The sequence below is a fragment of the Sturnira hondurensis genome, unplaced genomic scaffold, assembly GCF_014824575.4.
Source record: "Sturnira hondurensis isolate 20B ecotype Veracruz unplaced genomic scaffold, ASM1482457v3 Scaffold0002638, whole genome shotgun sequence".
Classification (NCBI taxonomy): domain Eukaryota; kingdom Metazoa; phylum Chordata; class Mammalia; order Chiroptera; family Phyllostomidae; genus Sturnira; species Sturnira hondurensis.
The window spans coordinates 1,751,780-1,777,183 of NW_028075269.1; the positions used below are offsets into that span (position 1 = coordinate 1,751,780).

Sequence of the window (25,404 nt, forward strand, 5' to 3'; positions counted from 1 at the left end):
CTAGGCAAGACCAAGGCAGCGCTTCTATTTCTGGTGCCTCCAGGCCTGAACCACTTTGAGTGGATGGTCCCACTGTGGTCTTCCAACAGCCCCAGTGAGGAATATGCTCTTGTTATCACCGCTTTGCAGGTGTGGAAACTGAGACTCAGAGAGGTTAAGTCATTTCTCAAGGCAGCCCAGCTCGGAAGCGATGGAGCTGGAGTTTAAACTTAGGCCTGCGGGACTCTCACTGCCTGCTCTTCCTTCTGTCGACCAAGCCCTGATCCCGAGCCCTTTCTTCATCCCCAGGTTTGACTGAGATACAAGGAAGAAAAGCACCTCCCACCCATCACCATCCTTAGGCAGTCACAGTCCCAAATGTTTCTTGATCATGGTCCCTCCCTCTGGTCCAGAGTCCAGGAGCTTCCTTCGGCTGGCATGTGGTCTCTTCCCATGTGCCTGTTGTCCCCTCCCCGTTCACTTTTAGCCTTTACTTGTCCTAACAGTGATAAAAGCTCTGCCCTCACCGCCCCCCACCCGGCTTGCCCACTGTCTTCCTCCACCCTCCCACCTGGCCTCACCTCATTGGCCTCTAAGATCCAGCTCCTGTGTCATGCCAGTGACTGGTTCAGTAAACTCCCAGGTCGAGCACAGCGCCCTCCCCTGGACGTCACAGGGTCCCATGCGTGTCGTCCAGCCTGTTGTTCGAACACTGCCTCTGTGTCAGTCCAGGTCACGAGTCACTTCATCTGTGTGCATTAATGTCCAGCACACGGCCTGGGTCACAGGAGGCCTTCGGTCAATGCTTGTTGGACTTAACGGTGTTTAATGATGACCTATTACAAATCAGACAGTGTGCTGGGGGTTCCTTTGATCTTCTCAGATACAGAAAGGTGGTTTCTTTTAAGAAAGGCACCCCTACCCCCGTTTACAGATGCAGAAACTGAGATTCAGGAAACTTATTAGCTCGTCCAAGTTCTCACAGCTACTCAGTGCTGGAGGCGCAATTTCATTTGAACCTAAATGTGTCTGGTTCTCAGGGCAGGGTCTTCTCACCTCGCCAGGCTGCCTCCCTTAGGGTGTCTGTTTAAACAAGGATGGACCGCTTAAACTAAAGGATGAATCTCTAATGGTGGGACTTGTGGCCCCTGGCAGAGGGTGGGCTGAGAGTGAGGGTGAGGGAGAGTCAGCATCCCGGGGCGGGGGGGCAGGGGGTGGGGCGGAGGGATCTCCCCTAGCCATGCACACGTGGGCCGACTCACCCCTCAGTATCAGGTGCCCTTCTACAGACTTAATTTTGGTTCCCTCTGAGCCCCCTTTGGTCCCAGGGCCTTCCCCGAGTCCCCAGCCCCGACAGAGCTTGGAGAAAACTCCCCGGGTGCCCTCAGCTCTGGGCCCCCGTGTGCAGGCGGCAGAGCCCGCTCGGCCTCTGCGGAAGCCCCTTGGGCCCGGCCGCAGGTCTGCTCAGTCTGTCGGATGGCCCTTCCAGGTGGTGTACTTCACGGCCACATTCCCGTACGTCGTGCTGGTGATCCTCCTCATCCGCGGCGTCACCCTGCCCGGGGCCGGTGCTGGCATTTGGTACTTCATCACACCCAAGTGGGAGAAGCTCACGGATGCCACGGTGGGCTTCTGGTTTCATTTATGACTCGGTGCGGGGGTGGGGCGGGCAGCATCTGGGGACGGTCCTGCGCTTGGCCTTGGGCTGTGTGGCAGGCGGGTCAGGTCTCCTCCCACAGGGCACCCCACTGTTCCCGCTGACAAGGCCCGGACAGTCCTGGAAGGGTCCGCACTCCGGAACCCTGTAATGGGCAGTGGGCAACGGGGGTGGGGTCGGATCCCTGGAATAGTTGTCCTACATCTCGGATAGCAGCAGAGGCCGGAATGAAGAATGAAATCCTCTTAATAGCTTTGGGCCACCTCGCACCACTTACCTGTTACTAATTATAGGGAGTCGGGAGTGGAGTGCTGCTGGCTGGAAAATAACAGTACACTTAGCCAGACCCCAAGCAAGTCCGTTTAAAGGGCCCAGACACATCTGAGAACTGCTGGCACATGGACGCAGGGCCAGTACACGCTTGCACTTTCTCTGTGCATGCTCTCCACGGGCATGCCTTCCTCTAAAATCCCCAGTCCCCAAACCTCCAGATGAGGGGGTGTTTGTTGAAGAAGTGAGTTTCCTCACCTTAAAGAAATACATGCTTTTCCAGAATATGTTAAGAACACATAGCTAGGATTGGGTGGGCACACAACAGAAAACCCCCAAATAAGGGCAACTCAAGATAAAAGTGTGTTTCGCTTGCAGGCACTAAAGCAGGCCAGTGGTAGACAGGCACCAGCTGGGTAGCTCCAGGGTGTCACCAGGAGCCCGGGCTCCTGTCTTTCTGCCCTAATATCCTCAGTGTGAATAGCTTCTACTTGGCTGCCAGAGCTCCAGCCATCACATCAGTGTTCCAGGTAACACAAAGGGGTGAGAAAAGGGGTAGAGATAAGCATCCTCACTCTCTTTAAAAATGCAGAATTCTAGAAGTCCCACATCACACATGATTTTCCCATCATTGGCCAGAAACTAAGCGATACAATTATCCTCTTTTAGCTGCGTACCCCTCGGTGCGGGCGGGGGCTCCTTCCGCAGCATGACTGGCTAAAGAAGTACGGGAGAGTGGGTGCTGGGTAGGCCCGGTCTTTGCCAGCATGCACTTGAAATTCCTCTGCGTATTTTAAGCACAACTTAAAAACCAGATTTAATATATGAAAATGATGGTACATCTATCATACTAATCATATAAATCTCTGGCTCCAACTCTTGAGTGGCCTTCTGCAATTTTATGAGGACAATTAAGAAAAATCACCAAGAAACCAAGCTGCGATGTCAGCCAAGTTCAGGAAGCTCGTGGCACCCTAGAGCCCACTCTGCTGTGGGCGGAGGTGGCCTCACTCAAATGAGGAGCTTTGGAATTTCAGAATTTCAGTAGCAGTTGGTGTAATCTGTAGGATGTTGATTTTAAAAGGCTTATATAATGTACCCACGGATACATCTTGCTGCTTGCTACAAATCGTTTTTGGGGGAGTGCTTGCAGCCACAGAAAGGGCTCCCCCCTCCGTATAGCCCCCCATGGTAGGAAAGGGGAGACGACATGTGTACTGTGTACGTGGTTTACTGAGTTCCTCTTCTCTGAAATCTCCCAGGTAAGTCACTGCCTTTTTGGCTCCCAGAACCAATGAGGTTTCTCGTTTACCCCGGTGCCAAAGCCATCCAGTCCCTGACTGCCTTCGCCTGGGGAGACGACGTGGCCTTGGTCATGGCAGACTCCCCTTGTGTGGTCAGCCCCTTCCAGTGACCTTGACTCTTCTTCCCTTTTGCCCACCAGGTGTGGAAAGATGCTGCCACTCAGATTTTCTTCTCATTATCTGCCGCGTGGGGGGGCCTGATCACTCTCTCTTCCTACAACAAATTCCACAACAATTGCTACAGGTATGCGGGAGCCGTTCAAATCCCAGAGGTGGCTGGTGAGTGGGAATAAAGCCTGGGGACAGAGGAATGGACCGAGGCCACATCCTCACACTTTACCTGAAGTAGAGCCAGAGAGTTGCCTCTGGCATCGGGGACCCCCAGCGAAGGACTGGCTGCTGGCTTCTGGTGGCCTGCACCCCAATTTGTACTGCAGACACTGTCGCATGGGATGGAACTGAGTCTTTGGTGGGCTGGGGCCTGGGGTAGTGATTTTGTAAGCTGTCTAGTCCATGGTATAGTCATACAGTAGCCACTGCTCAAAGTAAGGTCATTCAGTCACTCAACAAATATTTTTCTAGAGATCAGTATGAAAAAGAGCCCCTTGGTAATGGATGGTAGGAATCCTGTCACAATGTATACATGTGTCGAGTCATCACATTGGCCCTCACCGGTGTGGCTCAGTTGATTGGAACATCACCCTGCAAAGCGAAAGGTCACGGGGTCAATTCTCGGTCAGGGCACGTACCTGGGTTGCAGGTTCAGTCCTTGGTCCATGCACATATGAGAGGCAAGTGATCGATGTTTCTCTCACACATCAATGTTTCTCATCCTCCTTTCCCCTCTCTCTAAAATAAGCAAATAAAATAAAAATAAAACATCACATTGTACACTTCAAATAAAACACAATTTTATTTGTCTGTTATACTCAATAAAGCTGCAAAAATGCAAAAGTTTGAGTCTCCCTCCCAGATCTATTAACCAGAAGTCTGGAGGTGGGGCAGGCCCAGGAACCTACGCATCCAGACAGGATCCTCGGGGGACTCTGACGACAGTGACATTTGGGTGTGCCGTGTTAGGAAAGGCTCTGGAACCCACAGGACCTGCCAGAGCCTGACCACTTCTTGCAAGAGACTGTATTTGCAAGTTAATTATGTCTGTGACGAGCAATAGTAAAATAAGGCCCATTCTCTCAGGAAGCTGATAAGAAAGGAAGGAAGGAAGGAAAGGAGGGAAGGAAGGTTGGAAAGAAGAGGAGAGAGGGTGGACCTTGGAGTCAGACTGCTGAGTTTTCACTTTACCATTTACTAAAACCCCAAAATGTGGGCGAGATATGTCACTTCTCTGAGCCTCTGTGTTCTCATCTATAAAATTCAGCCTATATTTGGTTGAGGGGTAAGGGATGATGTATTGCACGTTTTCAGAGCAATGCTTGGTGCTTTGTTGAGCACATAGTAGGTGCTCAACGAAAGGCAATTGCCATTATTGTTACTGTTCCTGGTTGGAATATTTTGTGAACCAGGAAGACAAGATTGTAGGTAAACTATGGCCTAGGGTGGTGGGGAGGGCCCCGCAGGAGTGAGATCTATCCTGGGCCAAATTGCAGCGGGTGCAGGTGAGGAGGAAATGCTTCCGGGAGGCAGAAACAGCTAGAGTTGGGAATGAGTGGCGGTGAGTGGGACGGAGATGTGGGGCGGGAGCGGGTCAGGGGGACTGGGGCGGCAGGTATGTACCCAGGAGCTGGACGGCGCCTCTGCATTAGTCTGCCAGGGCTTCCGTAACAAACACCACAGTGGGGGAGACCTAAACAACAGAATTTTCTCACAGTTCTGGAGGCTAGGAGTCCAGGAGCAAGGTGTTGGTGGGGCTGGTTTCTCTTCCCTGGGCTGTAGATGTCCATGTCCTCCCTGTGTCCTCACATAGCCTTTCTCTGCATGTGTCTCTGTGTCCTAATCGCCCCTTCTTAGAAGGGCACCAGTCATATTGGAGTGGAGCACGCTAATAACTTCTTCTTAACTTAATTACCTGTTTAAAGATGCTATCACCAAATATGGTCACGTTCTAAGGAACCGGGGGTTAGCAGTTCAACCTCTGAATTTTAGGGGCACACAATTCAGCGCATAGCAGCTAGAATGCCAGACTCTGGTGCTTGAACCTCTTTGGCCACAGCTGCTCACTGACTTACGCCCCGAAAATCAGTCTGAACACCGGGAAGCATTGCTCTGTGCTTTGTTAGAAGTGAAGCTGTGTGGTGTGGAGGAAAGACCATGGGGCTGCGACACAGGAAGTCCAGATAAAAATCCTGACCTTCCATTAATCAGTCATTACCTTCCCCTGGGCTGCCCTTTCCTCATGGGTAAACGGGCCAGGCGGGTTGTTTGCCCAGCACTTGTTTGTGAATCATCTCGTTCTGTCCTCACAACAGCTGTGAGGGAGGTAGGCTCATTGCCACCATTTAAAATGAGAGGGGAAAGAAGTGGCTTGCCGAGAACATGTTGGAGAAGTGGGGGTTTAGATTGGGCTCCGAGGCTCCACCCAGCTATGACCTCTCTCTGGAGTCTAGGCTGGCTGGGCAGGGCGGACTGGGAAACCACAGCCTGTGGCCAGCAGAGGGCGCTGGGAGGAACACCAGGAGCAGGTCTCCCGGCTCAGCTTCCCCTTGCCCTTCTCAGCTGGGTGCCCCAGCTTCAGGCTGTCCTCATACCTTGGTGGCATTTCACAGTCCCATTGCCTTCTCTTCTCTTCCATGGTCCCTACCCCCGAAAGGCCCCATCTGCTGCATTTCTGCTCTGATGGATAGACTCACCCCAGTCGGTGCAATGAGGGAACGAACAACCAGTTCCCAGCTTGTGGAGCCAGAGGCCCTGGCCCAGGGCAGTGAGGGGAGACCTGTCTGAGCCTCTCGGTGCATATACATTCAGCCTTAGGGAGTCCGTGGTCAGGCCTGGTTGTCCCTTTCCTTGTGAATAAGAGAAAAAAAGGCCAGCCTGCGGCGAGTGCATGTGGAGAAATGGCATGTACACACAGACACGTGTGTGCACGTCATGTACTTCCCCACGTTCTTCCTCCTCACCACGCACACCTAACGGCCACCTCTGGTCTCTTCCCTCAGGGACACTCTAATTGTCACCTGCACCAACAGTGCCACAAGCATCTTTGCCGGCTTCGTCATTTTCTCAGTTATCGGCTTCATGGCCAATGAACGCAAGGTCAACATTGAAAATGTGGCGGACCAAGGTAAGGTGACATTGTCACCCTGCTGTCACGGGGCAGGTTCCTGGCTTGCTTCATGAGTCCCCATTTATGCTCTGCTGGGGAGTTGGCCTTCTGGGACAGGACGGTGGGTTGGACAGCCTGGGCGCCCCTTTGCGGAGGGACAGAGAGGTATCTTCAGTAGAAGCTCATGCAGGGTTAGGGCCGGCTGGTCCCTACCTGGGGCAGGGGCGGTGCTCCAAAGGCCCCTGTCTTGCTTCCCCCTCCTCTTGCTTCATTTTCTCTTCCCCTCTTAACTCAGCTCCGGCCCAGGTAAGGCCTCACCCCTTACACCCCTTGGTATGGGTAGAGCATCCCGCAGGCAAAGCAGTGTCCCGGAGCCAAGGCAGACACCGGCTGCCGTGGGGTGGCATTCTTTGCAGGGGACTCTAGAATCTGAGAGCCTCTGCTTCATGAGAGCCCCTTTCCTGACGAAGCACTTTCCTGGTCGGAGGTCCAATGTGCTCCCAGGGCTCTCTGCTCAGTGAGCAAGACTATGATTTTTTCCCCCAGTGAGTGGAAAGGTCGGATGGTGGCGGTGGGAGGGATGCAGAATTAATGTTTACTCTCTACCCAAGTCACCCCTGTGTTCAGCTAACATTCGTGTGGCACTTCCGAGTTTACAGAGAGCTTTCATTTTCCTCTCATTTAATCCGTATCTCTAGCACAGCATTTTGCAGAGAGAGAGTATGTTTAATATTTTTATTTAACTCTTGATTTCCACCCAGCCTTGGTCTCCAGAGAATTTGGTGTTTGGCAGGTTTGGGGGATGAAGGGAGTTCAGCGTGGCTATTGTTGTCGATCATTATGAACATTCTCTAATCAGACCTTCGGGGGGTGCCTCAGTGTAGGGACCAGGCCAGGGTGGCTTCCCTGGGCACTAGCCTTTCTTCAAGAAGCCGCTGCAATCCTTAGATAATGGCTCAGATGGTTGCATGTGAGAGAACTAAGCCTCAGAAACGTCATATCCTTGGTGGGCTGCTGGTCTGTCCTGGCTCTCCAAGGGTAATGAATTAGTGCTTCAGCGGGGCTGCAGGCCTCAAAGAGTTAAAGAGCCAGCAGGTTCCAGGGGTGCTTATCTCTCTCTGGGGAGCCTGGGGAACTCTGGGGTGTTTGGTTCTGCAGCAGCGCCCTGGTTTAGGGGAGCTGAGCCTGTGCCTCTCCCTGGTGGAAAGTCCTCAGCTCCCTGGGGGCCCAGTGGGACAGAGAGAGGGGCGAGGGGGCCCCGCCTTCAGGAGTGCCCGTGCGCCCCAGCTGTGCTCCTTTCCATCAAGCACAGTGGCTGCAGCAGGAAGGGTGCCGCCCCATTTTCTAGCAGAACTGCGGTGGTTTGTTATTTTGTGACGTTACTGTCCTCACTGTGAACCAGTGGCCAAGCCACCTGAGTGAACACATCTGAGCCCTTTTCTGCTGCAGGAAAGGGATTGGGGGGCGTGTGTCCCTAAAACCCAGATGGAATTCTGGTTTTCCTTTGCATCAAGAGAGCCAGCGGATTGCCCAGGCTTCTCTCTGAAACTCCCCCTTTCCAGATCGTTTTTACTTCCTCTGATTTTCACGGGGGGAAAACCCTTCTAACAGGTTCTGACGTGGGGTGTGAATCCTGGGCGGTTTCTCACCACCACCAGCATAGGGGCAGTGGGCTTCATTCCCCACGGTGTGTGTGTGGTGGGGGTAGTGGCCTGTGAGGACTTCTGCCCTGCTCATCTGCATTTGCTTGCATGAGAATGATTTTTGGGCCTGTCTGATCCCTCGGGTATGCTGCCGGTTCTGATGAATGCAGGACAGAGATTTGGGGTCAGGCTTGCATTAAATGCCAGCCCCACTCCCTCCCGGCTGGGCAAGGTCGGCATGTAGACATGCAGTACGATTTTGCTGATCCAGCATCAGTACCTGTGTTGGTCTCTAGTCAAAAACAGGTTCTCTTTAGTGACCTCACACCACTCTGTTTTATTTATGGCTCCTTCTAGGGGAGGCAGTTTTGTCATAGTCATTACTCCAAATCTCAGCCATTCTGAAGTTTTGGGGGCAGAGGGTGGGACTGGTGCTGAGACCAACTGTCCTCTCACAATGAGCCCAGGGGAGGGCGAGTGTCCTTCCCAGACAAGCTGCTGCCTGGAAAGCCAGCCTCCCAGCAACACGCCCTCAGCTTCCTGTGGGATGTGACTCGCGGTCAGCATCAGCCCCAAGCCCTACTAAGATGCTCAAGGCTGGGTGAGAGCAGAGCAGATGGACACAGCGTGTGTTTCGTATTTAGAGTCCCCAGGTCTAGTGTGACCGTCAGTCAGGTAGCCAGACCCCTAGGAAGTGCTGCCCTGGTCCCCTTGCTCCTGGTGCTTCAGAGACTGTGCTGATCACAGTGCAAACTAAGCTTTGTGCCAGAGTGAATGAGTCTCCCCTGAGGTCTCACAGCTGGTGAGAGGCAGGGCCTGTTTTCCAGTGCAGGGGCCTGGGCAGCGCTGCCTCCCCGAGATGGGAGAGACAGGGCTGGGCCTCTGCTGGCCACTCTGGCCTCCTCTGGGGAGAATTCCACTGTGGCTCTCAGAGAGTCCTTATTTTGAGAAGAAAAATCTGAACTCTACAAAACAACATTAAAATGTATTTTTAAAACCCAGTCTACAGCCGTTTTGGGTGAACAGAGCTTGCTGCAAAGGATGCCTTCACCTGTGCATTGGAGGGAGGCAGCCAAAATGGAAGCAGGCCACTGGTTTTGAAACTGTGTCTGCCCCTGAGAAGGGCTTAATCCTGTTAAAGCAATCGGCCAAAGTACCCCGTTAGTGGCCGTTTCAAAGACCTCACGTCCGCTTTATGGGCCCGACTGTGGCCAGAGCGCTGCCTGCCTTTCTTGGTGTTCTGCATCCGAGACCTATTTTTGAACTGTAGTTTAATGCAGACTTTTATGGCTCACATAGAGAGCCATCTGAGGCTGGCTCTACTGTGTGCTCAGTAAATGCATAAAGCAGGGGTGGGGGGTATCTGAGGCATTCGGGGCTTTATACTTTAAATACCCCAAGGCCCTCGCCAACAATAGGAACAGACAACCCGATAAATTCCAGTTTAAAAAGTGCTGTTATGTTTTAGTTCGCAGAACTCCGGGCGCCGTGATTTCCGGTGTCCATGCGTGTGTGGGCTGTATTGCCCGGGTATGCGCGCATCTCTGCCCTTTATTGTTTAGTCTTCTACTGACAAGGAACTTCGCAACTGCCCATCCTTAGCCATCCTAGGCTGCAGGAACCCTCCTAGTGAGGCTGTGAGGCGGGTTGGAACTGCGGGCAGGGCGTGATGAGGGCAGAGAAAACGGCAGCGCAAACCCGAGATCCCAGGCAGTATTCTTGGGGAAACCTGAATCCGAACTGCTGACTTCCAAGTTCATTGTCCACTCATCGTAGAAGCTAGTAGTCTGCAAGTGTTGACCATGAGTGAGGCACTGGTCTCAGTGCTTTGCCTGCATTGTCTCATCTGTTCCTCAGCCTCCCTGTGAGGTGCCATTGTTATCCCCACTGTGCGGCTGGGCGTGCCGGGGCCTCTTAGGACGAAATTACTTGTCTAGGGTTGCGCTGCTGGTAAGTCGGGGTGGCGTGAGTTTGGGCCCAGAGCCGTCTGACCGTTGGAACCCAATCTTTCCTAACCCTTACAACTGTGCGTTGTCACCCCCTCTCTCCCAGCTAACTCCCCAGAGACCGACAAGCCCCATCTTTAGGAAGCCTTTGCAGGGCAAGGCCCTAAATGTGTCAGATGTATTTACATTTTAAGTAAGTGGATTCTCCTGGAGGGATGCACAGGAGGAAGGGCGGTTATAAAGGGGAAATGATGTCACTCTGGGCCTGGCCTAACCTTTAGAGTGGGTTCTCAACCTTGGCACTGTTGACGTTTGGGTCAGATAATTCTTTCTCCTGGGGACTGTCCCAGCAGTGACGGGTGCTCAGCAGCATCCCTTGGCTTCCACCCTCCAGATGCCAGTAATCGTCCCCTGCCATCCCAGTTGTAAAGATCAAAAATGTCCCCAGACATCACCCCATGTCCCCGGGGGTAAAACCACCCCTTGCTGAGAACCACTGTTCCAGGGGCTACTAGTTACCATCTTTCCAACTCATCCACGTGCAGGTGGGTTTCCGTGTTACTTTCGTGGCACGCGGCATGGCCTTGCGGTCCCAGTGTTTGTCCTGGCACAGTTTTCCAGCCTCTCTTCTGAGTTCCCCAAATATGGACCTAATTCCCCTGGTCCTTCCCTTCAAGGAGCCTGAGATATAATTGGGGAAATGGGTTCAATGAGTAAAAAAAAAAAAAACCAGTGGGAACAGCATATAATAAGTAATAATTCAGGATCTCCATGGAGAGAGGGCCCTGTGGGCTTCCAGGAAGAGGGGGCCTGGACCTGGGCCAGTCTGCAATCATTTGTCTTGTTCTTTCCAGGGCCAGGCATTGCATTTGTGGTTTACCCCGAAGCCTTAACCAGGCTGCCCCTCTCTCCATTCTGGGCCATCATCTTTTTCCTGATGCTCCTCACTCTCGGACTTGACACTATGGTGAGCCCCTTCTCCTCCCATCCCTTCCCCAGGCTCCTTCTGAACACTCCCTTCTTCCGGGTCCTGCGTTCAGCCTGCAGTAGGGGATGGGCTTACTGGTACCTGAATTTTTTCTCTCGAGCTATGTACAGATGGCGAAGTTCCTGTCTAGGGCTCAGGATAACCTTCTGTTTGCGGGTGACTAGGGGGATGGTGCCAAGGAGCCATCCTTTGCTCCTTTCTTCTTCGCTCCATTTTTTGTGCAAGTTTAAGCCTGCATATTTCCTGTGCTGGTGTCGTTTTGCCAAAGCAAATTCCGTGGGGCTGGGTGAGGGAGAATAACAGGAGGTCCGTTTCAGGGAAATTGCTGGGGCCTGAGACTGCTGACTACCAATCATGCCGACAGGTGCTCCGAGTTCAGTAGTTGGGTACAGGGGGGGTTGTCCTCAAGGAGAAGATCAAAACAGGTAAATTGGAGGAGAGGAATTTATACCTCACGAATACAAAGTGAAATTTCAAGTGTCCTGATGGGTGAGTATGAGTGCAGGTTGGGGTGGGGGCGGCTGCAGCCACAGTTTCCAAAGCTCATGTCCTGCTTGCATTCCCCAGCGAGGTCTTTGGGACCCAACAAGAGAATGCAGCCCTAGAAACCAAACCTGATGCAGACACAGCTGCCCCGGTGGGAGACACAGAGGGCTTCGGGAGCCTTTGGGACTGCATGGTCTGTCTCTGACACCCTTTTCCTGGTACCCTTCCAGTTTGCCACCATCGAAACCATAGTGACCTCCATCTCAGACGAGTTCCCCAAGTACCTGCGCACACACAAGCCGGTCTTTACTCTGGGCTGCTGCATTTGTTTCTTCATCATGGGCTTCCCAATGATCACTCAGGTGAGTTGGGGTGGGGAGGTGGGGACCTGGCGGCTGTCTGTCCTTCCAGACTCGGCTCTTAGACCTCATAACAATTGCCAAATCCCTGTCATTTCTGAGGACTTGGCACCAGAGAGGGAAATATGTCACCTTAGCTACGAGTGGTACTTCCAGTGTCTTCGTAATTGAGATGTAGCCTTCTTGAGCCAAAGAGACAGGTGTGACCCACTTTTAAAAAAAATGAAAATCCAAATTCACTGACCAGAGAAATCTCCAGTCGATTATGCATCATAAACAAGAATCTGAAGCCACCTGAGTTCCTTCTAGTCCCGAGCGTCTTGGTAAATTGAGTGGTAGCTCACTCACTATGTGTATTACTATATTACTATGTGTATACTCACTTTGTTCTCTGTGTGACCTTGAACAAGTCACCACTTTGGGCCTTAGCTTCCTCATCTGTAAAATGATGGCTTGGAATGGGATAGTCTTTCAGCCTCATCTAGTGTAGAGAGACTTACAAAGGTAGGATGCGGGAGGAATGCCCAAAGACATCGAAAGGTTATAGGAAGGTCAGTCAGACACAAATATATGGGTAGGAATGACCGTCTATGGCTTAAAGCAAAAGCAAAGCAATCTGGCTGCTCTCACATGCACCTTCTGTTGCTGACCTTCGCCTTTTAGGAGTAAGACGTTAGATTGTTTCCTGTGCTTCCTTTTTGACTGGCTCAGAGTCTCCCTAGGGCCTGCTTTGCTACGTGGCAAGGCCTCCAGCTGGCGTGCTGGGCCAGCTTTAGGGAGGGGAGGTCCTCTGACTTCTGTCTGCACCCGACCCCTGGCAGAGGTGGGAGAGAGCCTCAGCCAGGCCCACGGATCTTGTTTCTCTTCCCTGCTAGGGCGGAATTTACATGTTTCAGCTGGTGGACACCTATGCTGCCTCCTATGCCCTCGTCATCATTGCCATTTTTGAGCTTGTGGGGATCTCCTACGTGTACGGTAAGGGGACAGCCGTGCCTGCTGCTGCGGTAGCACTTGGTGTGGGTAAGCGGACTTTCCATGTCTCATAAGACAACGGAAGGCCTTAGTTGCTGCTACTTAGGCAACATAAGAGAGCCGCTCCGTTGTTTCCAAGCTTGCCACGGGACCCCTGAGGTGCAGATTTAATAGAGAAACAGCTTTGATGCCTCTTCCTTCGGTTCTCTCCCATCGCACAGGCCCAGAGGGTCTGGTGTCCGGAGGCCACCCATTGAGGGCATGGGTAGCACTAAAGGAAAGACAAACGGCTGTCCCAAGACGGGCAGGTCGGCTGCTCAGAGCTTACACTTCTTTCTTGCCTGTGGACCCCCTTCCCTCATGGACTAGCCTCCCCAGAAAGGCCCTAAGAGAGCCTGTGGCCCAGTCCCCTTAGTAAATTGGCCAAGGCTCCGAAGGGGGCATCTGTCCCCCAGGGCACACAGTGAACTGAGGCAGAGCACCTTCCAGTCTTGGGTTCTAACCGCTGGTCAAGTGCTCTTCCCGCCGCCCAGCGTTTGTGGCTGATCTCCATCAGGGCGGCCTTAAAGGAGGGTGGGAAGCTCGCTGCGACCTGGGAACTTCCAGGGTGAGTGAGGAAAGCTGCCTTCGCTGAGTCCTCGACAGTGTTCTCAGCACCGGCCACGATGCTCGGTGACATTCTGGGCATGGCGCAGAAGAAGCAAATGCCAAACGCTGAGTGCCACCACGGTTTCAGGATCCATTATTTTGTCAGTGGTGGTGACCTTGTACCTCTTTTCCTAACATGATAGGCTGAGATGAACCATTCTGGCCGCCCCCCACCCCAAAATGCCACATCTCTGCTTTCTACCCCAGCGAGAGATTGTCTTCTCAAATAACTCCATCCCTCCCCACTTCCACATAGCAGAGAGCAGGCACTGGGATAGTGGGCAATGGACCAGGAAGGAGAAGTCTGGGCTGGGGGTGGGGGCCCTGGGCAGGTGCAGGCAGCTGGTCCAGCAGGTGCACAGGGAGGCGATGGCAAAGGGTGAGAGACGGCGAGTGAAGGCTGGAGGAGGAGCCCCGGAGACAGAGTTCCCTGCTCCTCATGGGGCTCAGGACCCAGAAATCCAGGGGTTGGGGGAGCCCAGGCACAGGAGGAGCATGTGGCCAAGGTCTCAGGGAAGCAGGCCTGAGGATGCGCAGGGGATTATTATGGGTGGGTCGGGGGAGGGGGCGGAGTCAGAAATGACCCAGGGGATGAAGGAACGAGAAAAATTAAGCCAAGACCGCTGGTTGCCGTGTCAGCTTTTTTGCTGATGGTGAAGGAGCCTGAGTCACTCAGGTCCCTTCAGCTCAGCGAGCCCACAGTCCTGAGAGACCTCGNAGAAATCCAGGGGTTGGGGGAGCCCAGGCACAGGAGGAGCATATGGCCAAGGTCTCAGGGAAGCAGGCCTGAGGGTGCGCAGGGGATTATTATCCGTGGGTCGGGGGAGGGGGCGGAGTCAGAAATGACCCAGGGGGTGAAGGAACGAGAAAAATTAAGCCAAGACCGCTGGTTGCCGTGTCAGCTTTTTTGCTGATGGTGAAGGAGCCTGAGTCACTCAGGTCCCTTCAGCTCAGCGAGCCCACAGTCCTGAGAGACCTCGGGGAACAGTGCCAGAAGCCATGCAGTTTAAAAACATGTCTCCGTGGCTTGTTCTTTTAAGAAGTGGTTTTCAAACCTTCGTAAGCCAAGGGATGGTGGCTACGTGTGACCATGAGAACGAATATCTCCCCCTGCGTGTTCCTTTAGTTGAGTTGGCCAGTGACCAAGAAGAGAGCAGTGCCTCGAGGTCCCGTGATGCGGGTGATGTTCCGCTCGGAATTCACGTGGGGTTTTGCCGACGCCATCACCACGCAGAGCAGGGATAAACGATTCTTGGAGGACTGTCCTCGTGAAGGGGCACGAAAACCAGTGCACAGGGACTCTCATTCTGACTCCCAAGGATTTCATGACACACTGTGCTCACTGAGCACAGTCTTACTTGGTTTTGCCAGAGTTGTTGCTGAGTGCATAGGGCCACCTCTGAAAACAGCCGTGCAGGTGGGTATGACTGGCTGCGGCAGTGCTCAGACTCCTGGGCTGGATCTGACCTGTTTAGATGTCACTGGGTGTGGGGGGGGTGACACTTTTGACCTCACTGTGGAAAGTATATAGGGTATCTCTTTACATGTCCAACTTTCCCCGACCTTCCCAGCAGTGAGTCACATCTGATAGTTTCCTGTGTCATCGAGGTTGCGTTGACACCAGGCTGGGGCCACCCCTGGCCAATGCACTTGAGTGAGGCGCTCTCGTGCTGCCCACCCCCCGCACCCTTGCCCCTCATGCTTCGCCTCCCCTTGTCTGTTGGCAGGCTTGCAACGGTTCTGTGAAGACATAGAGATGATGATCGGCTTTCAGCCAAACATCTTCTGGAAAGTCTGCTGGGCGTTTGTCACACCAACCATTCTGACCGTAAGGCCTGCATGCTTCGTTGTGCCGAGAGCACCTCGCATCTGTAGGTGGTGCTGCATGTCTGCACGAGGACTGTGCCTACGCGAGAGCCTGAGGAGCTGGGGGGATGGGTGTCGTTCTTGTCCTCTGGATGTGGGGAAGAGGTGGGACAACGTGCTTGGTGGGCCTTAGCCAGTTGGGTGCGGAGCTAGGACCCAGGCACAGTTTGGAGCATCTTATGGAGCATTTCCCGTGACATCAGCCTGTCTCACACACTGGTGGCAGGTAGCGGTTCCATGTCCCACTGCCGACCATGGTCCAGGCTGTGCTCAAAGTGCTTCGTGTAATCACGTCACCTCTCCCCACAGCAGCTCTGTGGGGTGGGCGTCATAATCCTCTCCGTTTTACAGATGGGGAAACCCACGCCCAGAGGTTACAAGACTTGCCTCGTGTTGCACACCTTAGACACAGTAACAGCTTGGGTTCGAACCCAGGTCTGGCTGCAGAACCCTTGCTTCTAACCACGACTCAGTGCAGACACTCCCAACAAATGTGGCATAATATTAGACTTTCATCGTTCATGTTTGTTGCTTTGAGAACTATTTTGTCAGTCTCAGGTGAGGTGATGACATTTTGAGATCAGCTGACACTCATCTTACAGAGCACAGCCTCTCAAGCATCAGTAAATCTGCATGGGGACTTACGTGCTCACCCTGCCACCTCCCTTACTGTGCCGTAGGCTCCAGGCTTTGCCTCCGTGCCCTCTCTCTCGAGCACAGTAATCCGTGGAGACCTTGCCTCCCCCCTCCTCCTCTCTGGTGGGTGGGTGTCATCTCCCAAGGCTGCAGGAAGCCAGCTGTCATTCCACCTGCACCCAGCAGGTGACAGTAGAAACCAGATTAAGACCCTTGTTTTCCGACACAGTACCAATTTCTGTAAAGGAACAAGCTAGGAAAGAAGTAAAATTATAGAGAAAATATATATTTTCCTTAAAAAAGCTGCTACAGAGTGATTTTTAATCAAAACAGCTTAACCTCTTCCTAAGAAGACAGACGCTTACACAGAAAAGCCACTGGCCATTTATTTCCCTCTGCACAGATGCAGGCGTGTTCTGAGGCCCACGTCGGTCCTCACATTTTAGGGGCTGTAATTCGTCTGAAAGTCCCACCGGGTGTGGGGCGCGAGAACCTAACGGAAGGGAGAGAGACTTTCCTCTCTCTGGAATTCAGGACCGAAATGTGTGCTGACCACTGGGGGTCACCTCATGGGTGGGGAGGAAAGGTGACACCCTTCCATCCTTGGCATTGTTGTCTGGCTCTGTGGAGCTTTGATTTGTCCGCCAGTCACTGCTGCACATGTCGTGTGCTTGGGTGAAGTCAAAGCTATTCTCTTCCAGATTCTCCGCGTCTTGCCCTCCAGTCCTGGACGAGAGTAAGCTCCGGAGAATGGGATTACCTTCTGTAGAGGGATCACGTGATAGTAACCAGCGGCACTATTGGTGGAGGTCTGGGAAGAGGCAGGCGCTTCATGGACACTGTCTCGAAAGCTGCGGCCTCTCTGCTCCATGGCTGATGCTTCGCCCATTTTGCCGCTGTGTGCGCTGAGGCCTGGAGAGGCCTGGAGAGGCTCAGGGCTTGTCCGAGGCCACAAAGCGTGCAGGCGGCACAGTGGAGAGCTGAATTCAGACCTGTCTAGGGCACACTCTAATACATTCCTAAAAACCCGGTGCTCTTTAATTTTTTAATCCCAGTTTGGGATTGAAATAATCTTGTTTATGAGTAGAACATCAGGGAAAAAAATTGGGGGACTTGCTGTGCTTTTTGAGGGAGTGCCTCAGCTATGCTGTGCTTTACTTGGTTCCCATGATAAAAGTCCCATCAGAGACCTGTGGAAAGGTCCAGAAAATAGCCTGAACCAGATCGCCTTTCTGTGCTTGGAAGCTAGGGCCAAGCAGAAGCGGCCAATTCTGTCATCATCGTCAACCAATGAGTCTCTGTCCTGGCCTTGGGCTGCCGTCAGCAAAAGGTCAAGGGGCCTGATTCAGTGGTTAAATGATCATCTCTCACGGCCAGGCTCGTGGGAGGGCAGGGTTTTGCGGAAGCCGACGTGGCCAAGGGAAATTTACTGCAAGAACAAGTTTGCACAGAGAAGTTCAAAGTGACATTTGTCCCACTGGATGTGGGTGTGGAAGGACCAAGCCTAACACATATTTATTTATTTATTTATTTGTCATTGGACCTTTTCCATAAAAACAGCTATTTGTAGTGTGCTGGAACGAGCCAAGATTATGGGTTTAAATTGCTTCAAACCCCCTGAAATAAAATTGATCATTTTTATATGTTCCTTCATGGATTTATAGGGCTATAAATATTTTCCATGCAATTACTATGTACATAGTCAGATCACGTTACTGAATTATGCGCACATGTAAGCAGATGTATTGCTACTTATACAGTAAATGGAATGGAGCAACTCACCATAAGTACATTAGGCCACACTTCTAATAGACGGGTTAATAAAGCTTATAACTCTAGGGGCCAATGTTTTAAAAAAGGGCCTGAAGTGAGGCATCACTTTCCAGGAAAGCAGTTTTTTCCCAACAGTTGTCTTCCGGCTCCTGTTGCTCCGAATTGATATATCGCATTATTACTGCTTGGAATACTCACTTGCCCCAGCAGCCTGGGCTTTGCAGTGATCACATAAATGCCTTACATTTGTTCAGTGCTCCGTGCTTTGCCCAAACACCTCCATAGGTCATCTTTCCTGACGATAATTTGCTGCAGTCCTTTTTGGGCGGTTATTTTACTGCCTAAGATAGAACCAGAAAAGTAGGGAGGAAGGAAGCACGCGTGTCAGTCTCATCAGCTACACGGTTCCAGGCCGATGCTGCCAGGGGGCAGGATGAATCCAGGGAAGTACACAATTTTCTCAGTGCAGGTGCCCAGAGACTTGGCAAGAGTGGCTGGAACCCCTGTTCTGTCTTTTTGGGTACCTCCTTTTCTAGCACACATCCGCCGTTGTTCTGTGTCAGCTGCACTAACCAAGTCTTCAGAGGGTTCTCACTACTGCTGCCAGCCCAAATGGGTGGAAAAAACCGTGACCACTCTTCAGATGGAGGGGGGCTCTTGAGTCCAAGCCAGACTCTTGTTCCCAGAAAACTGCTGTGCCATATGCAGGGTGTGAACTATATCCATTTTCTAGCAGAGACATAAAGGTCCTTCAGTTCATTAGAAGCAGAGTGGAGATTAGCCTCTTGGCCTCCTGGCCATCTGCCCACCGTGTGGAGATGAGGCCCCTTCACCCTGAGGTGGCCGAAAGGGGGCTGTGCTTCCGTTCTCTTTGCCCACTGCCTATTACAGGACCATGCTTCCCACTCAGTCCCTGCGTGGGGACCACTCCGGGTCTCACTTAGCAGCTTTACCGTCGGCTCCTGGATGCCAGCCATTCCTCATTCAAGGAGAAGGAGTAGGTTCAATTCCCTTTTCAAAAATTAAAACACATAAACTTAACGGGATTTATTTCTTATTAAAAAAGCTAATGATTTATCATGGAAAGTACAGACAGCTTCTTAAAACACCACCACCCTGCTGCCACCTCCCCCCATCAGTCACCTCCTTGGTGTATGTCCTCTAAACTCTTCCTGTCAGCCTGTCCGTGTGTCTGTCTCCGCAGGTGCGTTGCTCAGGTCCTCTGGGAGTCAGGGTCAGCCGCTGCATGTCAGTGTCGGCGGCACCTCTTTGAGACTCAGGGTCTTCATTTGGAAAATGGGTTACTGATACTTCCCTTCCAGGGTCGTTACGGGTGTGGAAGGAGGTGGTAGATACCTGAGCATCAGACCCGAAGCAGGGGCCCAGCCCACGGCCCTGCAGGGATGGCTGCTTCACCAGCCTCACACGTGTGTTCCTCTTTTCTTCCCAGTTCATCCTCTGCTTCAGCTTCTACCAGTGGGAGCCCATGACCTACGGCTCTTACCGCTACCCACCCTGGTCCATGGTGCTCGGATGGCTGATGCTCGCCTGCTCCGTCATCTGGATCCCCATTATGTTTGTGATAAAAATGTATCTGGCTCCTGGCCGATTCATTGAGGTGAGTCTGTGGGCTCCGTTCCCTTCCGTCCCCTCCCAAGGGAGTGGCTCTGAGGGCTTGTGCATCACACAACAAAAGGTTCAGCAAACTTACTCTGCGGGGAGACTTGATGGTTAAGTGATTACGGCTGCCCCCGTTTCTACTAAGCCCATTCTTATTATGTGTTATTCCTCTAATGGAGGCGCGGGGCCAGTCCGCAGGCGGCGCTGTTATGACGTTGTTCCTCAGCGCGGGGACAGCTCTGGGTGGCATGCCCTCCGAGTGCCTCCTCTTTCCAGGAGCTTCTGAGCCTCTGCCCTCACCCACAGTGTCAGCCCCAGGGTTTGGTTTTCAGCCTCACGTCATCCTCCCGCCCTTCCTGATGCCCCTCTCTGTTCAAGGCTCCTCCCTCCAAACATCTACAGCCATGAAACTAAACACCACTGCCCTTCTGTTGTGCCCGCCTTAGGGGAGGTCAAGGGGTCCCGGCTGGGTAACAAACATGTCGTCATGCTGTAAGGAAAGGCCCAGCGCGTGCCTGGCAGAGATGAGACTTGTCTTTCTCTGTCAGCTAATCCCTTCCTGGACCTACTACTCAATGATAATGCACCGCCCCCCCCCAAAAAAAAAATCCCCACCCACTCACTCTAGAGCAGATGGGAAGGGGACTGACTACCAGCAGTAAAGTGTCATCAGGCTTCTATTATTTATGACAAGTCACTTGCTCAGATATGCTAAGTATAGACCAGCCCCGTCTCCATCTTGGAGACCCAGAGGTCTGGCACTTCGGACCAAACTGGTGCTACTCGGGGTCTGGCCCAAGGCCCAGCAGCACCAGCACCCTGGGAACTCACTGGAAGTGCAAAAGACCAGACTCCAGCTGGGCGCCACTGAGTCTGGGTCTGGGGCAGTGGGGCCCGGGCTACAGGCTCCCAGGTGATTCTAATGCGCACTGCAGTCTAATGACCACGGTGCGGAAGCACCTGCTGGTAGGGGGCAGTGCGGCCCAGCGATAGTGAGGGGCTCAGGAGGGGAGAGCCCAGGTGGGAATAAAGCCCGTGAGTAAATGTGTAACCAAACGCCCACGTGCTGGGGGAGGTAGCCTTTGTTTTCACCGGACTAAAGAAAGAGGGAGATAGACTCGGCAAAGGGAGGGGTAGGAGTCGTCTCCCGGAGGCAGCATTCCGGCTTTCATCCTGGGGAAATTCTATTCCTTGTCCCCTTGAGGTGCATCACTGTGGCCTCCCCGCCCCCCCCCCCCGGGAGCTTGCGTGGGACCCCCGTTGAACCTCCCCACCTATTGACCCAGGAATTTCTTCCCCTCTGAACAGAAGCTGGTTTAGCCTCCACTACTTTTTGTGTGTCAGGCTGACATTCTCCACACTGATGAGTGGGCTGTATACCTTTCCTGTGGTTCATTTGGAGCACAAAGGTTGCAAACTGATAACTAAGGGGAGATGAAACTACCAGCTGTAAGAAGCAGCTCCCCTTTACTAGCTGATAAACATGTAATTGTTCTCTCTTATGTAGTCAGAAACATGTGTTCCTTCCTCTTTCTAAAATGTGTTTCAGTCAAATTATGCTTTCCATAAGAAGTTCAGCTGAAGGATTAGAGACATCCCCATTATTTTTAGCTCGCCTGCAAGAACCCAGCACGGCTGAACCTAGTCAGAAGCATGTATTTTTGTCAATAGATAATTAAAATCTTTTCTCACTCTAGGCAACATACCTTTAGGGTTGGGATTTTTTCTGGCCATATTTATACTTTTGGGAAATGTGCCAAACAAAATCCAATTATTTTGATGCAGCACCCCACTGTTGAAACTGGAGAACAAAAGTAAGGGAACCCACGTGTCCTTTGCAAATCGGGTTTGGCAGGGGAGAGAGAAACGTGCGGATTCCCTTCACTTGGAGGGACAAAATGTGTAATTAAAATCGGGGTCCCTTACCCTCTAGTACTCTTGTGCAAGGCAAACCCTGAGCAACTGTAATGTTGCTTGCAGGGTGATGTAAATAATTTCAAGGGAACCAAACTAAGTCTCCTCTTTAATGCATCTGTGGCCTGGGTGATCAGTGGCTGTTCTTCCTAACGGCTTCTCCTGGTGGGGGACCTCTAGGCTCAAGGGGGCGTTCTGGCAACTGTGGTTGTGCACGGTTTGGAGACGGGGGCAGAGGTGCCTTGGGGAAGCAGGTACACTACTTCTGTGACCCTGTGTGTCTTTGGCTTCTTTGCAGAGGCTAAAGTTGGTGTGTTCGCCGCAGCCGGACTGGGGCCCATTCTTAGCTAAGCACCGTGGGGAGCGTTACAAGAACATGATCGACCCCCTGGGAACCTCCTCTCTGGGACTCAAACTGCCGGTGAAGGATCTGGAACTGGGCACCCAGTGCTAGTGCGATGGCCTGGGATGTCCCAGACTCAGTCCCTGTTCTCCGCCCTGCCTCCCCCTGATGTGTTCCCCAGCTTTCTTCCCATTTTTCTTCTTTCTCCCCACATCTTGGTTCATATCTGTGCATGAGAGTGGTAACGTAGGACATAGTGTCGCATGCTGTAGTGAAGAGCTAAACGGACCACCTGAAGCGCCGAGCGCTCTTTGCCTGTGTCCACGGTGTCAGTTTCCAGTAGGGTTGGTCCCCCGAGCACGCATTTTACCCCATGGGAGTGGATCAACTAGGGGAGTGCTTTCCGGGAACGTCACGGTCCGTATGTGTGATTTGGTCCAACAGAAACGTCCCCTGCACGTTGTCCCTGGCGGTGCCCGTGAGGCCTGTACTGATGGGCAGAATCACGGGACTGTTCCTTTGGACCCTGCGGTGTCGTGGAGCTGAGCAGTGTAGTGCTCTCGTTCAGACACAGAATGGTCAGGGCAGGGTCCGCTTGGAGGGTCAGCGGTGGTCAGGAAATGTTTCGGAGTAAGACGAGGCCAGTGGACTCAGACACCGCCGAGATGATTCGCCACCAGGAACATTTCATTCCTTTGGACCGGCTGTCTCCAGTGTGCCAAGGACTCTCAGAGACTAGATTCTGAGCGCTGCGGGTCTCGGTGAAGAGTAGGTCCTCTTCCCTCAGTTGTCTCTAAACACAAACAGCCACATTTGTGAGTTCTTTGGGTCATTTCCTCCACTTCCGCACAAGAGGCCATCCTACAATTTGTGCCTGATTTTTTGTGTGTTCCCAGTAGCGCTTCATTCCAGTCTCCCATCCAAGTGCCAACCAGGCCCGACCCTGCTCTGCTTCTGAGATCAGACGGGACCGGGCGCGTCCAGGGCGGTGTGGCCACAGACTCCATTCCAGTTTCTACACGACGTTTAGCACTGTGGTTCAGTGTCACAGCCCGTGCTTCTTCTTTTCTAAATGTCTTTCTGTAGCCTGTAGATACCTTGCCTTCCCACCTCTGGGAAAATGAGGCTTACCCTGCTTCTGTCTCTGTATTTATATATATGAGAGACAAACTCTTAAAAGACAGATAACGTCTCAATTTTTACTCTTGTTCATTTATAGTCAGTGCCGCTTGCGGTCATAGAGAAATCAAGGAAATGGAGAGTTTAGTGGAAAATAACAGTAATATCCACTGTGCTGCTAGTGCATGTTAGGTCACGGTATTGACAGAAATTTCTGATGAATACAGCTTAGGTGAGTAGTGAGTGGGCCCATTAAGACGATAGCTTCTAAGACTGCATTTAGCTGGTGTTTCAAGGGTGCCCAGTTCATGGCACTCATAACTGCACTCTAACGAGGGCGAAGCCTGTGTCCGCAGAGATGGGCGAAACTGTGACCTGTGTTACCTCCCTGTGTCCCGAACGTGCACAGACGAGCCTTTTCACACGTGACCTGTGTTCGTGGCGTGTGTACCGTGATGGTGTTTTCTGTCCGTACAAATATCGAATGGATCACTGCAGAGAGTGAGTTTAGAGTCGTGTGGTCTGGGTTTCTGTTTTCCTATGGGAATACTATCTAAACCTCAAATGGTCACCTTTAGGGGAGACCCTATGAATGATTTTCTTTCTCTTTTTTTCCAATCATTTTCTTATTTGTCTTCATATTACAGGGTCTCAGGCAAAGTTTCCAGTTCAAATCTCATATATTGACATGACATTTTCGTCCCGTTCAGCACCAATGAAACCCAACAATAGACCTTACTGTAACATTTTTTTTAAATGACTTCATTTATTTAAAAAAAAGTCTCCACTCATTTCACCGAGCTTTCTCTTTTCCAGGGCAAACGTTGTTGCCATTTGCCAAGACCAGCATGAACTTGTGGTTTTCAAGAGCGGCCTGTGAAAACTTTTAGAAAGGGACACGGAGATGGGTTTGAACTTGAGGTTTTCATCTCTTCTGCCTGCAGTGCGCTTTGGTTCTTCCCTCTCCTTGATCTCTTTTTTCTGTCTTGCTCCCAAAGCTAGAACTCACTAGAATCCACCACAGAAACTAGACCCTGAGCGTCCCCTAGACTTACCTGTAGGAAGCTGAGCTGTGGCCTCACCTGCCCCTGCGTTTCCCACAGTGACCTGTCTGCCATTAACACACGTTTCCACACAAAAGCCATATTGGAGAGAAGCCCTCCTTATGTAGCCGATTTCATGGGGTGGTATCAAAAATCAGCCTCTGCCATGGACACGCGGTGTAGTGGGGGAGGCAGGGGGGGCAAGTCAGGCTTGGAAACGACCTGCAGCCTTTCCACCTTGAAGGCTGGTGAAAAGAGCTGAAATGCGTTAGCATTCTTCACGGGACCTCTATGTTTGTGTCAGGACAAACGGCTTTTGGATTTTCCCTCTCACTTCTTGGCTAAAGCTTGAGTCTGGTACTGGATGCCAACCCTGCTAATTATTGCTGTTGTGACTAAAAGAAGGGGGGAAGTCCCATGGATATTGCCAGATTTGTTTTGTACAAACTGAAAGTTAACTTCACGGTAGAACAGGGACCTCCTCACCAGCTGGTGGGTTTTGCAGCTTGAGACAGCTGCAAGGTGTTAGATTGGCAGTTGGATTTTTTCTTTTCCCTATGATTTTCAAGTTTTATATACATTTTCCTTAAAGGTGAAAGGGTCTGAACCGCTCTGGAAACATTTCTATAATTATAGTCAATGTGGAGGCCCTCTTTGCCTGAGATGTGCACCGCATCTGAGCTATTGGCCGCCATGGGGAACCTACCCTCCCGTGGACGTGGCTGGGACCCTAGGGGCTATGAGATGCATGTGGCCAGACGGAAGTTCCCTGCTGTGTAGAACGAATGGGTACAAAGAAAATGAGCAGCGCTGTCCTAAACTGCCGATGAGAGTTCCCCTGAGAACGGAGGAAAACCCGAGTTGCTGAGGAAAGACTTTCACTGGTCCGCCGTATAGACCGTGGGGTATTTTTCACTTGTGAGGTTGTTTCCTAACAATCTCATGTTTCCTAACAATCTCATTGTTTCCCAACACCAACAAATGCCAGAAGCCCATCCGAGTTTTTTAAAAAAAGCCATATGTCAAAAACAGTAACCCTGTAATATCCTTCAAGGAGAAAAATGTATATTTCTTAACTATTGGTGTTGTGGCTTCTTATGCATATCTTTGTCTGGCATATTAGTAACTTAATCTTTAGGGCTCTGTGTTTGTCGTGTATAAATGTGTCTAATCTGATGTTTTTTTCTTTCCCTTTATATTTATTTCTTGCATGAAATCTGTGGTCAAGGCAGATCAATGGCCTCCACATCTCTGAAATTTCCAATGTGCTTTTAATGTGTAAGAAATGTCAGCAACTTGTGTTTTGGTGAGCAGCACTTTAAAAAGACATTTAACACCATGGCTGTTAAATGGACGTGAGCCTTGGGTTGTCTTTATGCTGATGTTGCTTCGGGGCGGAGTTTCCCCTGAAGTCCTTATTCTGTGGTCTACCTGTGCCTGAGTGCTCCCTGACAGGCTTCACCTGTCAGCATGGGTTTCCATGCCTAGAATTACGTTTTTTCTTTCTTGTGTATCCCCATGGCCACCAGTCACCATCCTCTGCCCAGAGACTTGGACAAGAACTATTGCTTAATGTATGCATGATGGCAAGGTCACACCGCTGCTGTCGCACCTGGGT

At 51.9% G+C, this 25,404-nt stretch overlaps 1 protein-coding gene across 1 annotated transcript in view; it reads left to right on the forward strand.

Moving 5' to 3' along the window:
• The window catches only part of SLC6A5 (solute carrier family 6 member 5), a 70,684-nt gene extending 48,362 nt beyond the window's left edge, over nt 1–22,322 (forward strand). The window contains exons 14-22 of the mRNA XM_037040541.1: nt 1,469–1,603; nt 3,351–3,454; nt 6,324–6,448; nt 10,874–10,986; nt 11,724–11,855; nt 12,728–12,827; nt 15,200–15,300; nt 19,198–19,365; nt 21,580–22,322. Coding sequence (XP_036896436.1) covers nt 1,469–1,603; nt 3,351–3,454; nt 6,324–6,448; nt 10,874–10,986; nt 11,724–11,855; nt 12,728–12,827; nt 15,200–15,300; nt 19,198–19,365; nt 21,580–21,735 — 1,134 coding nt within the window. The 3' untranslated portion in view covers nt 21,736–22,322. The remainder of the gene's footprint in view (nt 1–1,468; nt 1,604–3,350; nt 3,455–6,323; nt 6,449–10,873; nt 10,987–11,723; nt 11,856–12,727; nt 12,828–15,199; nt 15,301–19,197; nt 19,366–21,579) is intronic.
• Nucleotides 22,323–25,404: the final 3,082 nt, after the last annotated feature.